This window comes from Natrix helvetica (genome assembly GCF_964273705.1).
Source record: "Natrix helvetica genome assembly, chromosome: 1".
In the NCBI taxonomy this organism is placed as follows: domain Eukaryota; kingdom Metazoa; phylum Chordata; class Lepidosauria; order Squamata; family Natricidae; genus Natrix; species Natrix helvetica.
In genome coordinates this window covers 305185398-305202095 of record NC_138548.1, presented here as the reverse complement: position 1 = coordinate 305202095, position 16698 = coordinate 305185398, and the positions used below count along the sequence as shown (strand labels likewise).

The window sequence follows — 16698 nt, the reverse complement described above, 5'->3', positions numbered from 1 at the left end:
TCTGGGCTATGAAGCTAAGAATAGACAAATCTAATTGATTCACTGATAAGAGACCACTAATAAACAACATGGCAGGGTAACTGGAAAATCTAAAACCATTCCAGAAGATGATAGTGATGAACTCATTCGCATAATTTTGCCAAGAAAGTTGCATGGAGGTGTCCCTAGTCATCTGAGCTTTATTAAGTAGACTTTAGCTCCTTCTGCAGTAATTGGGAAATGTAATTTATATTATATCCCTTGTGAGCTCTTTCTGGACTGATACTGCCTATTTGTTTCAGAGTCTTCTCAATACTGCAGCAAACTGTATTTTAAAATATCTAGCCTGATCTTTAATCCTTCCTGAAAAAAAACTACCTTTCTGTTCAGATCAATTCCAAAGCTCTATATTTGTAACAGTATCCCTGTAGTTTCAAATGCTGCTGTAGATACTTATTTAAAACTATCAGATGAAATATTTTGTATAGGAATTGTACATAAAAACACTGATGTCTTTTTATGTTCCAAAGTTATTTCTTACGCCACTCTTTATTTGCTCTAATTATTCAACTTTTTATTAATTAAACATTGATTACTTTATTCTACTTTTAGGTCACTCAGTAGAGACTGAGCTACTTTAAGCAGTACTGGAATACAGCCAAAACATTAAATTAAATATACCATCACAATTGGCACGTAAATCAATCAGTATTAATTAGCTTATATTTTCGTATTTTACTTTGTGCTGTGGACTTTATGTAGCTAAGAAAGCAGAAAAATATCATTGACATGCTATGGCAGTTCATATTTCCTTTCTTCATATAAATGTCAGAACTTTTTTTAAAAACAAAATTAATTAGATATTAAATGCCACTCAAAGTTTATGATAGCTACATCCTAGCTTAGTTTTTATTTAACTATCTGTATTTATTTTATGCATTACTACCATGGATAATTAGGTTGTAAGGGAAATTTTCTAATGACTAAAGTGAAAAATAGTAAATAAGAATAGATTAGAAACTAATTTGACACTCAGGCATTCCATTAACTGTTTAATGGCTGACCCCAATCATGCTAAATATATAATCAAGATAAATGCAATCCAGACAGTATCTTTAATGACATTTTATGAACCCTTCATTCAAAAACCGGTTCCCATTTGCCTTATCTTGGTTGTGGGTTCATACAAATTATAGCATTTTAGGAAAATCCCATGTTAAAAGAAAGAACCCAGAGAGACAATATTTTGAATAAGGGTAAACTTTGTCAGGAAAAAATTGAGCCTCATGAAAGCAGGCTGTACAGACCAATTTGATTTAAACTCAAAACCTGCAGGAACAAGAATATCCTCATGCAGATAATCAAAAGACTTAATGCATATTCAAAACTGCAGGATTTACAAGAAAAAATTACCTCAGGACTATTGATCTACTCAGAAGATACTATCTTATTGGTCCTGAATAGGCTTGCATTCTAAACTGCAATAGATATGTTCCAGTTTTATTGTGAATATTTTTATATAAGGATTTCTGTTTGAGACAAAGCCAATGATAGACATATTCATATTTTACATATTTTCTTGCATCAATTGACTATTTAAATTTTGACCAGATTTGGAATTTGACTCCTCCCTTTTAGACTAGAGCTTTGATTGCTTATGTAACTATTGTCAACTCTGAAGCAAACCTGGCTGAAGCCATTTTTGCTGCCTCATAGTTGCCACGAACCATGAGAGTGTGTTACTCAGACACACTCAGACAACTATGTCTGCTCTGCTGAGTCCAATGGCTGAGACAGACCAGTACAGTCCCTACAAGAATCATTGGAAATCAGGTGGCATATCAGTTTTAAACATTGTTATTATTATTACATACCTTTTTGTTTAAATTTAGAACAAAAACCTAATAACACATTTTAGATACCAGTCAATCCAGAGGAATACCAGTGACATCAGCTCATGTCAGAGAAGTCTCTGAATTCGTTGCTGACATTTTGTATGACAAACCTGTCATCAACATCATAACTGAATCTCTCACTATTACTTAGTCTTTCTTTGCCAGTACCCATCCTGAGATTATAGGAGAAAAAGTAGAAAGCACATCTACCAAGATTTGCTAGTCTGCATTTTATTATAATGGAAATATAAATAAATAATTCCTTGTGTGTCCAATAATACTTGGCCAATAAATAAATTCTATTCTGTTCCATTCCATTCCATTCTATTCTTCTGTAGACCAGTTAAATTTACAAAAAGAAACCTAGTTCTGGTAAACCAAAATAAATTAATGCTTTCTTTGTTTCAGCTGTGTTGTAGATGAGATGGACTTCTCAGCTATGGAACTGGATGAAGCTCTCAGGAAATTTCAAGCTCATATCCGTGTCCAAGGAGAAGCTCAGAAAGTAGAACGACTCATTGAAGCTTTTAGGTATGACATAGCCAGCTCTAGCAGCTGATTGAAAATTTATAAGTCTCAGGAACAGTGCAGTTGAATATAGTTTTTTTAAAAAAAAAATCAGTTAAAATAAAAAAAATATGTATATATGTCCTAAAGGTGCTTTTTCAAGGGCAGCTTGACTTTCTGTTTTTTCTTTGAAGTCATTTCGCTTCATATCCAAGAAGCTTCTTCAGCTGAAAAAGCTTCAAGAAGCTGAAGAAGCTTCAAGAAGCTGAAGAAGCTTCTTGGATGAGAAGCGAAACATCTTCAAAGAAAACCAGAAAGTCCAGTTGTGTCTTGAAAAAGCAGTTTTGGGACAACCATGACCTGGATGACTGAGAATGTCCATAGACATTAGCATATAAATTGTAATTCCTGGTAGTTTAATTTGGTTATTCTTTTGTCATTTATTTTAAACTGAAGTACCAGAATGGTACTATTTCAGTTTACACCTTTAAAAAGAAGTTAAATATATAATATTGAACTAAAATGCATTGTCTTATACAGTTACTGTCATAAGCAAAGTCATTGCTCATTAAAATCTATTCAAATGTTCTTTATACTGGTGGAAATGTGGCTAGAAATCTAAAAGTAATAAAGGTATATACCCTCAGGCATTGATTTATAGTTGTTAAGTCAATTGCATCATTAAGCAGAGAGAGCAAAATGCTTCTATGACCACAAAAACCAGGTGGCAATCCTGTGGCTATGGTATATAATAGGAATCTGTGTTATTACTGCTGTGTTATATGAATAATTACACTTTTTTGACAACTCACTCTGTAAGTTTGTTCTGAAGCAAGGATATTTTACAAGCAACATGGAATACTTTTTATGCATTCTGCTATTCAGTTCACCCGTCAGTATTATATATCCAGTTGACAAATTATGCCTATAATTTGCAATAGTTTTCAAATCACTTAGTATAAAGCACATAAGTTCAAATTTCAGTTGTGTTCGTGAAGTGTGAAAATTTAGGAAATTAATTGCATAAAATTATACAGTTGTTCTTTTGATATATCAGTAGTCTTTTACTTAATACATTACATTTGAGAAATTTACTAATGTGTTCTTCAGTATAGACTCTTGTTATTACATAAGAGAATAGAATAAAGGAGTAAATACTGTTTTATTTTACATTTTATACTGCCAAATGAATAATGATAAGAATCAACTTATCCTTGAATCTCACGTACTATTTTTCTAAAATATCTTTTCTAGCCAGAGATACTGCATCTGCAATCCAGGGGTTGTAAGGCAGTTCAGAAATCCTGACACCATCTTCATTCTTGCCTTTGCGATAATATTATTAAACACAGATATGTATAGTCCAAATGTAAAACCAGAACGTAAAATGAAGCTCGAAGATTTTGTCAAAAATCTAAGAGGTAGGCATAACATGAAGATTTGTCATTATCTAGAGACCTGGGTATATTATATTGCCAACTGTACTGCAACTGTTCAACAAATGTAACCCCATGGCGAGATAGGCAGCAACTACATTTAATAATAATAAAGTGTTGAGAGTTTAGCCATTCTACAGGTGAAATTCAAAACATTTGAATATCATGCAAAAGTTCATTTATTTCAGTAATGCAACTTAAAAGGTGAAACTAATATATGAGATAGACTCATTACATGCAAAGCAAGGTAGTTCAAGCCGTGATTTGTCATAATTGTGATGATTATGGCGTACAGCTCATGAAAACCCCAAATCCACCATCTCAGAAAATTAGAATATTACATGCAATCAATAAAACAAGGATTGTACATAGAACAATATCGGACCTCTGAAAAGTATAAGCATGCATATGTACTCAGTACTTGGTTTGGGCCCCTTTTGCAGCAATTACTGCCTCAATGCAGCGTGGCATGGAAGCTATCAGCCTGTGGCACTCCTGAGGTGTTATGGAAGACCAGGATGCTTCAATAGTGGCCTTCAGCTCTTCTACATTGTTCGGTCTCATGTCTCTCATCTTTCTCTTGGCAATGCCCCATAGATTCTCTATGGGGTTCAGGTGAGGCGAGTTTGCTGGCCAATCAAGCACAGTAATCCCACAGTCATTGAACCAGGTTTTGGTGCTTTTGGCAGTGTGGGCAGCTTGAAAATGAAGTCAGCATCCCCATAAAGCTCGTCTGCGGAAGGAAGCATGAAGTACTCCAAAATCTCCTGGTAGATGGCTGCGTTGAACCTGGACTTAATGAAGCACAGTGATCCAAAGTGCTTTTGTTCAGTGGTCCAAAGTCCTCTTTTCTGATGAGAGCAACTTTTGCATCTCATTTGGAAACCAAGGACCAGAGTATGGAGGAAGAATGGAGAGGCCAATTAAGCACAGTAATCCCACGGTCATTGAACCAGTTTTTGGTGCTTTTGGCAAAAGTTGCTCTCATCAGGCTGATAGCTTCCATGCCACGCCGCATTGAGGCAGTAATTGCTGCAAAAGGGGCCCAAACCAAGTACTGAGTACATATGCATGCTTATACTTTTCAGAGGTCCGATATTGTTCTATGTACAATCCTTGTTTTATTGATTGCATGTAATATTCTAATTTTCTGAGATGGTGGATTTGGGGTTTTCATGAGCGGTACGCCATAATCATCACAATTATGACAAATCACCGCTTGAACTATCTTGCTTTGCATGCAATGAGTCTTATCTCATATATTAGTTTCACCTTTTAAGTTGCATTACTGAAATAAATGAACTTTTGCACGATATTCTAATTTTTCGAGTTTGACCTGTAGTAATAATTGTCTAATGATTTCCAAATGGTTTGAGTGCTTTTTGACATTATAAAGTGGCTTGGGAATCTATGTGAAGAACTGTGTGTGTGTGTGTGTGTGTGTGTGTGTGTGTAGATACAAGTATATATTCATCAATAAATAAGTTCTTCTATTTGGACTACAAATGCTTGCCTTTATTTAAATCAGGAAATGAGAGTGAATAGACTATGGATACCAGTTTGTCTATGAACATGTCGCTTGATACTATCCAGATTCATTAATATACCGTGTTTCCCTGAAAATAAGACAGGGTCTTGTTTTCTTTTGCCCCACGAAATATGGCCTTGGGCTTATTATAGGGGGAGGGCTTATTGTTTTGGGGTTGCCGGGCAGCTGCTCCCTTGCGAACTGGCTCCCAAAGAGCCAGGCACAGCCTCAGGGGCGAAGCAGCCATGAGGTGACTACGCTCATGAGCAGCCACCCAGCAAACCCCCCTCTCCATCTGGGCAGAGCGCCACTCACTGACCTAGGGGGTATCCCTAAGGCGCCAAGGCACGTGATGCTCTGCCCGCTCCCTAGCTCCCGCGGCTTGGCACACTCAGGATACCCTCTAGATCAGTGCATGGAGCTCTGCCCGGCTGGAGAGGGAGGTTGCGCGAGCACCTGTTCCACCCCGCCGCACTCTGAGCATAACTTCTTCTCCGGCTTCCAAACTCCAAAACTCAGCTGCCAAGTCTTCCAGCAGCAGCCACACTAGGTTATGGGCCGGCTTCCAGACAGAGAGTCTTCCGGACAGAGAGTCTTCCATCAGCCAGCCCACAACCATAGAGCGCACTCCTAGAGCGGCCTCTGCTCATAGACTCGGCAGCCGAGTTTTGGAGTTTGGAAGACGGAGAAGAAGTTATGCTTGGAGTGTGGCAGGGGTGGAACAGGCGCTTGTGCAACACCCCCCCCCCTCTGCAGCCAGGCAGAGTTCCATGCACTGACCTAAGGGGTATCCGGAATGTGCCAAGCCGTAGGAGCTGGGGAGCGGGCAGAGAGCCATGTGCCTTGGCGCTTTGGGGATACCCCCTAGGTCAGTGAATGGCACTCTGCCCGGCTGGAGAGGGGGTTTGCCAGGCAGTTGCTCATGAGCGTGGTCACCTCATGGCTGCTTCGCCCCTGAGGCTGTGCCCGGCTCTTCGGGAACCATTTCGCAAGGGAGCAGTCGCCCAGCAACACCCCCTCCGGCCAGGCAGAACGCCACTCCCCAACCTAGCAGTATCCTGAAGGCACCAAGCAACGTGAGTGCCTTCCCCTCCCCCCGGCTCCTGTGGCTTGGTACCTTTGGGATACCGCTAGATCAGTGAGCGGTGCTCTGCCTGGCTGGAGGGGGGGTTGTCCAGGGGGCTTATTTTCAGGGGTGGGCTTATATTTTTGCCCATGCGAAAAATGTGGCAGGGCATTAGTTTCAGGACAGGTCGTATTTTCAGGGAAACACGGTAGCTGACTTAATTTTTTTATTTTTTAAATAATCGTTATTGAAATTTTAGTAATAGTAATTGCTACTTGTACTAGTAAATAGCAACCATGAAAGTAATAATAAAATGCTATATGAACTAAACTTAAAAAAGAGAAAATAATAAAGAAAGAGAAAGTAGAATGTTCAAGAAAAGAGGGAAAAAGGAAAAAAGAAAGAGAAAAATATAAGGAAAACCAGAAATATTTAAAGAAGTAATTTTTAATCTTCAACACAAACAAATTTAGTGGTTCCTCACCCCCTCCCCTATAGGGTAACATTCAAGTTTCGTTTCTTTCTGTAACTTATCCCTTATCAATACACAAATGATAAATCATTAACATTTCAGTCCTGGTGCTAGAAAAATTATGTAAAAATTCCCAGATTTCTATAGAAACGTGTCTTAATTTAATTTTGGTCAAACAAAGCAATTGTATATTCCTTCCTTTTGATTCTAGTAATCTACAAGAAATATAGGATTTGATCTGTAAAAATGTTTTTATACATTTTTCCCAGGCTTCTTTGAGGCTTTATCAAACCTCTTTTGTAATCCAGTAAAGTGTCATTATCCGGGTCATTCCCTTGGTTTATCATTTATATTTCCGTTATATTTCCCTTTTAACTGTCATATCTATTTTATAATCTACAATTATTTTATTTTCCTATATTTCAACAATATAGGGTATTTCAGCTCTTTATCTTGTAGATATTCTAAGATATTCTCTTTCACAATAGTCATTTCTTTTTTGACATCTTTTGGACATACATAAAAATAAACTTCAGTACTGACATTGTAGCTGCTAGTTTTCTGGCTCCATTCTTTGAATATCTCCTGAAGTATTTCAAGTGTCCCATCATTTTCTGTCATTTTTCCCAATACTAACCAATGACAAAAGACAAGCCTGTCTTAATCCAAACTTTATTATCTTTTTATAAATAACTCAAGGTGCCAAATATACATAATGCTGCTTTCCCCCCCTATTTTCCCCACAAAAACAATCCTGAGAGGAGAGTTGGCTGACAGAGAGTGACTGGCCCAAAGTTACTTGTTGGCTTTCAAAGCTAAGGCAGGAATAGATCTCACAATTTTCTGGCACCTTAACCACTAGACCAGATTGGCTTTCTTTTTTTCTTTTTTTTTTCCTTTTATGCCTAGAATCTTAAGTCCCCTTTAGTGTCCAGTTTCTGAAATCATAAAATCTTGGATTTCTGTTATGACTTAAAATAGATTAAACAATTTATTTCCCACAAAGGTGCTCTTTATTTATATAATTATATCTAACTTCCTATAGAAAAAATATAATGTTACAAATTTGTCTGTACCCTTAATTCATTTATAAATTTATTGGATTAAAGTATTATTTAGCTTTTTGATATTTATTTCACTTTCTTTAAACTCTTAGGTTTATAGCTAAGTTTTCTTTTATTCTGGAATGAAGGCAAATTTACCATGCAACTTCGCAAGCTTGTAATTTTGAAGATCTTTATTAGCCTTAAGATGGTTAATTAGTTCAAAGTTATTAGAAATTGTGATTAGCAAGCCAAGTGTCCATAAAAAGAATTTTTTGCAATTGAGAGTAGAGTGGTTTTCCTTTGTCCTCCAATGCTTAAACCCATGGGAAAGTCTCCTTTTGAGGAACAGCTGTCCAGAGTTCCATGGGACAAATCTACTCACTGATCTTTTGTTGTAACCGAGATGTTGTTTCTGCTCATTTAGAGATGTGCTAGCTTGCCATTTGTCACCTGGAAGTCTGGCTTTTTTAAAAAAAGTTTAATTTAAAATAAATAGTTAAGAAGTTGATATGCTATAAAGCTTCAATCAGCTGCATGCCCCCCCCCCCCCCCAAGAATGTCTCTGGCCTTACTTGGGCCTCACAGGCTTTCCTATAAAATAAAATTGATAGTTGATTTTACCTCTGTGCTTTGTTTAGAAGTATGTCTAGCTGCAAGAGAAAAAACAAACAAACCAAGAATCTGAATTGGTAGAAAATCTTCTGAGGATTTATATAGGTGAAGGGAATGAATATCTCCAGTTTGTCTTCTGGTAAATTGGTGGTTTGTAATCACAACAAGCAACCACTTCAGGAGAACAAATTGATCCTAAAATACCAGGTGGCCACAAGCAGTTCCCTACCACTGCTTTAGAGTGGAATAATTGGCTTGTGTGTTTTACTAACAGGACTGTAGAAGAAAAATATATCTTACAGCCTTTATGTAATAGTTTCTTTGTTTTTTGATATGTGTGCAGCATTTGTGCCATAAGAAACCAAGTTACAAAAATAAAATCAGATTATAAGTAGAACAAAACAGACAACATAGGTACAAAGATATGTTTGTTTATCCTTAAAATCATGTTTGCCATCCGCAGCATGAAGTACTTTCTCCCTAGCAAATCTGTCTGTAGCCCAAATACATTATCCTTACCTTGCTGTTAAACAACATGATGGTGAATGTGTGGATAATTCCATAGTCATAGTGTCTGTAAACTACTTCTTCTATGCTAATATTGGTACATACCTATTCCAGATTATTTGTTTTTGTGAGCAGTGTGTTAATGCAATTTATAGTAGAAATATTGTCAATTTTTGTGATCGAGGCTCAGTACAGTAATCAATGCTGCCATTAAACTATACAGCTGCAAATGGGTATTCAACAGTAGTAGTCATCAAGTATTGTTCATTTTTACATTCCATAAACTATGCTTCTAATTATAACTATCTGTACGTGTTGCAGAAAGAAATACACATTAAATTAAGTAATCAGAGGACCAAGAAATATTTTATGAAGTTATCTGTCTTTCATAATGAATCATGATGGCTCTGTGCCAAATAGATCTAAATAGGACTTTGTTAATATCATAGAATATATTATCATTGAAATGGCCAGAGGAATAGAGAATAGGAAAAGGATGTCTTTTTTGGTCTAAACTTTTTAAAAATCATGTCAATGGAAATTAGCACTTTTATTCCAACATTCCAGTATTTTATACTGATGTGACAGTTTTCTGGAAATAACAGAATAGAAACAAGCTTGAGGGTTGCAGAGTAGTCATTTCTGTGGAGTCCTTAGTGCTGACTGGGTTTGGTCATTTTCTTGCAGATGTTTCATTACCAAACTAAATAATATCATAAACAACATCTACATACCATTCAAAAGAGACAATTAAAAAGCTAGAAGACTTTCTCACCAGCAGTCAATGCCCTAATGAGCAGAGATTAACATCAAGATTAACATTAAACCAACAATCAAAAAGCAAGCAATATTCCAATCAAGGAACTACCAACTCAGACGAACAAGCTCGGTTGGTAGTTTACCCAGTTGGCTGAGGAAGCAACAGCCCAATCTAGGAACCACCAAGACCATTCCCACCAACACTGACAGGGAAAGTCAGTTGTATATATAAAATGAGAGCAAACCCCATTGTACATCAGCAGTGATATTCCTTATCTAGTTTGGTAATTAGACATCTGCAAAAAAACAATCAAGCTCAGAGAGTACTAAGAACCCTGCTTGTTCACCCTGATTTACAAATTTTCTATCATACGGTACCTATTTCTGTTTTATATCATTTCTGGGACAGGATCAAATAATATTTATTGGATCCTAAATAATAATTATTTTTAAAAGGAGTCAGTTGAGAGGGGGCTTTGTCTCTATATTTTCTTCAGGTTTTTGCAAAGACTTCGATTACTAAAAAAGATGCACCATTAATCTTAAATAAAAGGGTTTTATCTTCTTACATTTGATTGCTGTAGATTCACAGTCAATAATTAAATGTGAATGGAACACCTAATTTGCCTATTTCTGTTTAAATGTTACCGTATCAATAAGCTTTATGCCTGTTTTTTCATTGCAAAATAGCTGTTTGTAGTATGGTATAGAGAAATCCATACTTTAATTCGCATAATGGTAATCTTAGCAGCCAGGACCTGCTTTGTGGTTGATATTCCAGACAAATTTATTTATTTATTAAATTTCTATGCCACCCATCTCCTCCTGTACAAGGTGACTCATAGTATCCCAATCAGATACTATCTTTGGTTTGGGGTTATATGAAAGATAATATAATGAAAGTGCAAAGATGGCACATGTATTAATCAGCAATAATCACAATCACTATTCCAGGTGTTGATGATGGTGAAGATATTCCACGAGAGATGCTCATCGGGATTTATGAGAGAATCCGAAAACGGGAACTCAAGACCAATGAAGATCATGTATCACAGGTCCAAAAGGTTGAAAAACTCATAGTAGGAAAAAAGCCAGTAAGTTTCTTTTATGGATAATATTATGCATATAGTTAGACTGGATTTTCTCAGAATGTTGTCAGAATATTCAAGGACAATGAGAGTCTTGGAAAAAAATCATGGTATGTTTATAATCATAAAATAAAAAATGGAAGAAAATTGAATAACCTTGTACTGATAGTGTACTACAGTACTTTTACACCTAGCAGGATTTGGATTTCATGGCTTTTGAAAGAATGGTTAGGCCTGAATGGGACAACTAAAAGTCCAGCTTTATAAAAAAGAGCAAAAGTAAACCTTAGAACTATGTGCTTCTTTCTCCTCTGGCTTGCCTTTGATGGATGCTTTTACTTCGACTTCAGATTTGATTGATTGTTGATAAAGTGCTGTCAAGTTAGTATCATTTCTTATTAACGACATAGAGAGATTTTTTTCTAGGATTATCCTACTGTACCCTGGCCTTTTAAATCTTAGTTAATTTTCCCCCAGTTAATCTAAATGGTGATTTGAAATCAATTTGTTTCAACAAACCATAGTTAACATTAACTAGCCTTTGTCTGGTTTCTGAAGATGTTATGTCAAGTTACAATTATTCTAAAATATTATATTGTTGCATTTCCTCTGCATGGGAACAGGGAGAAAGATTAGAGAGGAATTGCTGAGGGAAGCACAGAGTGAGAGTCCTGGTTTCTCTTTGAAAACCTACCTGGCAAAATGAAAGGAATAGTTCTTTTTCATTACATTCATTGAAATTCAAAATGCAGCACCAATGTAAAAAGTATGTCCCCCAGTCCTAGAAAAATGGTCTAGCCCAAGGGTGTCAAACTCACATCATTATGGCATCACCACCTGACATATCGGGACTTTTTCCCCCTTCACTAAACTGGGCATGGGCGTGGCCAGTGTGTTTGGTCTAGCCTGTGTTCAGGGAAATTCTGGATGATGTAGCTGGTGCTTCTGTTGAAGCGCTTTGGAATTAATTATATCAGGAAAGATAAATAATACAGATGTATATGTTTGAAACGGTTAGAACTGTATTCTGCTATCACTTAATTGTCCATAGAGCTTAAATAACCATACCAGCTGGCATCAATGAAGTGAACTTTCAGAATAAAAGAATAATAGAATAACAGAGTTGGAAGGGACCTTGGAGGTTTTCTAGTCAAACCTAAGGTAACCCTATAGCAGGGAACCCTATACCATTTCAGACAAGTGATTATCCAATCTCCTAAAAAACTCCAGTGTTGGAGCAGCCATAACTTCTAGAGACAAGTCTGATTAATTGTTCTAAATATCAGGAAATTTCTCCTTAGTTCTAGGTTGGTCTTTTCCTTGATTAGTTTCCACCCATTGCTTCTTGTCATGCTTTCGGGTGCTTTGGAGAATAGTTTGACTCCCTCTTCTTTGTGGCAGCCCCTGAGATATTGGAACACTGCTATCATGTCTCCCCTAGTCCTTCTTTTCATTAAACTAGACATACCCAATTCCTGCAACCGTTCTTCATATGTTTTAGTCTCCAGTCCCCTAATCATCTTTGTTGCTCTTCTTTGCACTCTTTCTAGAAACATCCTGCATGCAAATCCATGCTATATATTTTGCTATGAGAGTATATAATTGGTTCTCTGCAATAAGAGCTTCTCCTCTAAGTTGGAGGCTCTCTCAATTATCTCTTTAAGTTTTCTTTTTGAAGTTCCACTATACAATAGTTTTAGGTCTTCTACATATAGGAAACAAAAGCAATAAAATTATTTCTACCTCATTAAATAAACTTTACCTTAGCAACTCAAAGATACTAATAACAAAAAAATTGCCCTGTGTTTTTGGAACAGAAGGAAGCTGTAAAGAAATGTCCATGTTTGTCTATCTTTGGTATATCTCAGATAAACAACAAGGTCATCATGTATTACAGTGGTCCCCAAGTTTGGCAACTTTAAGACTTGTGGACTTCAATTCCCAGAGTTCTCCAGCCAGCCACAAGTCTTAAAGTTGCCAAGTTTGAAGACCTCTGATTCTGTCAAGATGCTATTGTCATAAATACTAAAAATGCCACTTCAAAAGCAGAACAAAAAAAAAACACTGCAAATATACGAAATGTTATAATTCAAGTTTTCAATTATTTCATATTTCTAACAGTGTTTTGGTGATGGTTTGTACAATCTCTACAATCAATATTATAGAAATGGTTATTTTGCATACATTTAATCATAATAAGACTGAAATATTTGCTTGATAAGATACAATATTGTGTTTTTCTGAAGTTTATATGTTTCTGTGTTTTACTATAGATTGGATCTCTACATCATGGGCTTGGTTGTGTAAGTGTTTGCTTTCATTTTTATATATTCAATAGGCAGATCTCACCATAATTTTATAAAATTGCCCTTTATAAACTTGAATATTATACTGTATACTTATTTGGTACAGTACTCTAGTTAGTACATAGAAAAAATTGAATCACTAATCTAATAAAATATTTCTGTTATACAAATGGAGTTGATTAGTGCTTTCTATGTAGGATTCAAAGGGAAAGGGAAAAATAAATTACAAGTTATTTGCAAAGGACAGCCTTATAAATTTCAGAGAAATCGGTTATAATATGTTGCATTTCTGTTTCTGATTTATAGGTTCTGTCTCTCCCACATCGGCGACTTGTTTGTTACTGTAGGCTTTTTGAAGTCCCAGATCCAAATAAACCTCAGAAGCTTGGATTACACCAGCGAGAAATATTTTTATTTAATGATCTCCTTGTGGTATGTGCTACATAATTTATATTATTTTATTATAAGGGAGAACCATTATTAAGCAAGAAAGCTTTCTGTAGCCCTGGTGGATAAGGTACAAATGTACAACTAAATTGGATCTCAGAGTTCCCGTCTATAATCTAGTAAACTAGAGCTGCATACATCAAGCCCTTAATTTATATATATATATTTAAAAACCCTCTGAAATCTTCACAGTAGGCTGCTTGGTGGACTGGACTCAATCTTTCCCCTCTAAAGTAATTGCTTGTCAATACATTTTACCTATTAAATGGAGGGACAAGAAAGGAGCCTCCCCCTAAATGGGGCATGGTACACAAGAGATGAGGGAGGGAGGGGCTGAGGCTCTGCCAATAGAGGGGGGGGGGAGGATGCAACAACTAGAAGACTCAGATCACAAAAGTGATTTGAAACATTATTGCAATTGTTGTTATAATGTACCTTTACGGAAGTGATACAAAAAAAATGATTGAAATATTTTGATGACTTAGTGTTAAACTTAAAACTGCTAATATCTATTCAAATGTTGGTGTTTTTCTATTCTTGTCTGTAAAAGTTGCGAGACTTGGGGGGACTGCTCTCCCCCACACGATGTAGCTGTCAAAAAATTTTATACCCTTTTTAACCCTTCTTCCCTGAAAAAATTTGTAAAAACCAATAAAACTTGTTTAAAAAAAAAGAAAAAAGAAAGGAGCCTCCCCCGATTGCCTACCAGGATTCAGGCGTCCTGCGGGTAAAGATAACACCGCCTGAAAAAATTCCGTTCACAGAGGCAGTCAGCTACCTTGGTGATCCCTGGCTAACAAGTGCCATGCCCTAAATAAATAACCTATTAAAAGTAATATGTATATGACTGAGTTAATCCTGTTCTCACACACTTAACACGATACAAGAGCATTAATCTCCCACAAAAAGGAATGAATTGAGTATTCTGGGTTTAATTAATTATATTTTGTTTTCTTATGAGAGAAAATGGTACAAATTGGTACATATCAGGATTCTCAAATGCTCCATTCTTTTATTAAAGTTTTACTACTTTTTGAAACAATATTAAACATGCAGGAGTAATAGGATCCTAGAAATTTTTGCCATTTAAAATAGCATAATTCTATGCATTCTTAGTGGTATTATAACTGTTGTTATTGCTCAAGACTTGCCTAACCAGCTGTACTCTAAAAAGAGTATCTTTTCCAACTCTTTCCTTGATTATATAAGTATGGCATTAAGACAGAATTAATATTTAGAAGCTTGTTGATGTGCAGTACCCAAATGTGATCTATATTATTTAAGATATGTATTACAAAGTAAATCTAGAAGTCTCATACTTTAGTTATATAATATGGTTCTTTATTTTTATTGATTTGTCTGTTAATATTTTTAGGTCACTAAAATTTTTCAAAAGAAGAAAAATTCAGTCACATATAGTTTTCGACAGTCCTTTACCCTCTATGGAATGCAAGTTCTCCTTTTTGAGAATCAGTGTAAGTCTATTTATTTGATTTGAAAATTCATTGTAAATCATTTTAAGAATGAATATATCTTTTAGTTACATTTTTCTAACTTCCAAGATGGCCATAAGTAAAACATGAATGGAGACTATAGTAAAGCAGAAGTAACAAAAGGTATAGAGAAAATACTGTATATGTATTTTTATAAGGGATCTTAGCTCATCATGGAAATGGAAATGATTCATATATATTGAAAATGTGATAAATGCAACATCTTTATCTCACTATGGAAATAAATTAATTGGCTGCTCAGGCTTCCAAAATTAACATTTGGAATTTATACAGTAATCCGTAATATCTTTTCCAGATGGTAAATCATAGCACAGTTCGAAAAAATACATACACTGTAGGCTATGCTTAAATGGTATTTAAACTTAAAAACTATTTTAATACATAGTTTAAAATATTACGACTTTCCTTAATCCAGAACAATTCTAGAACTAAGTTGTAGATCAACCATCAACAATTTCATAAGAATACGAAAATTAACAGAGAAGCATTATTGAACAAACTAAGTTTATTAAGTGATTTGGATTATACTTAATGCAGAAAGAATGAATTTGAAACAATAATCCTGAACACTGTTAAAATGTATTGGTATTTGATCCATTCTAAAGCAGAGTCATTTATATTGTCCAGAATATAGCACTATAGCCAGTGGTGGATTTCAAATCCCGGTTGGAACGGGCCCGGTGGCGTCCTCATGGACGCATGCAGTGCGCACATGCATTTTAGCGCCTCTGTGACACTCCAGCTGCTCCGCAGAGCGTCATGCAGGTGCTGTATGTGCCATGCACAGAAGCCCAGAAGCCTTAAAACACAGGTAAGGAGCTCGGGTAGGCAGGTGGACCCTCCGGAGCACCGTACCGGAACGGTATCCAGTGCTCCGGGCTTGCTCCGGTATGCCTGTACCGGGGCGTACCGCCTGCAACCCACCACTGATTATAGCAAAATTTAACAATTCAGTGAAAGATTTGAAGTTAGATTTTAATGACACATTTTCCTTTGGTTGCCCCTCTGATATAAAGCCATAATAATCAGAACAAAGTAACCTGTTTTTGCATACATGCTAATGAGATATGTAGTGCCAATCAACAAGACAGTTATTAACTGCACAAATTGATAAGGTTTCCCATCTCCTATAATCTGGGTATCTAAAATACTTAGCATAAACTGCCATATCTATCTATCTATCTATCTATCTATCTATCTATCTATCCCCCCCCCCTCTCTATTTTGTTTTCTTTTTAAGAGAAGGCTTGTCTGCGAATATCACATGAACATTTTAGCTATAAATTTGATTGGTAATTTTTATAGCTATTGTTCTAGAAACTTGCAAAATTCACAACAGTAATTTAGATCTGTTTATTTTCAAATATATTTCATTCAAAAACTTTCCGCTCCAAAATGATTGTGCATGTCTGTTCCTTTTGTTTAGGATTCAGATATTGTTTCTTTTTAAATCATATTACGATTACATTTTATTGCATACAGTTCTACATTGATTGATTGATGATCCATCAAAGCATTGTGGATGCTTAGTGATCA

The 16698-nt window shown here is 35.9% G+C and overlaps 1 protein-coding gene across 10 annotated transcripts in view; it reads left to right on the top strand.

The window, feature by feature from the left end:
• Positions 1-16698, top strand: part of IQSEC1 (IQ motif and Sec7 domain ArfGEF 1) — a 333281-nt gene that overhangs the window by 299679 nt on the left and 16904 nt on the right. For all 10 annotated transcript variants that reach the window (XM_081968708.1, XM_081968709.1, XM_081968707.1 and 7 more), the window contains 6 exons: positions 2283-2405; positions 3636-3802; positions 10762-10901; positions 13169-13198; positions 13508-13633; positions 15024-15123. In XM_081968708.1, the coding sequence (XP_081824834.1) occupies positions 2283-2405; positions 3636-3802; positions 10762-10901; positions 13169-13198; positions 13508-13633; positions 15024-15123 (686 nt within the window). The remainder of the gene's footprint in view (positions 1-2282; positions 2406-3635; positions 3803-10761; positions 10902-13168; positions 13199-13507; positions 13634-15023; positions 15124-16698) is intronic.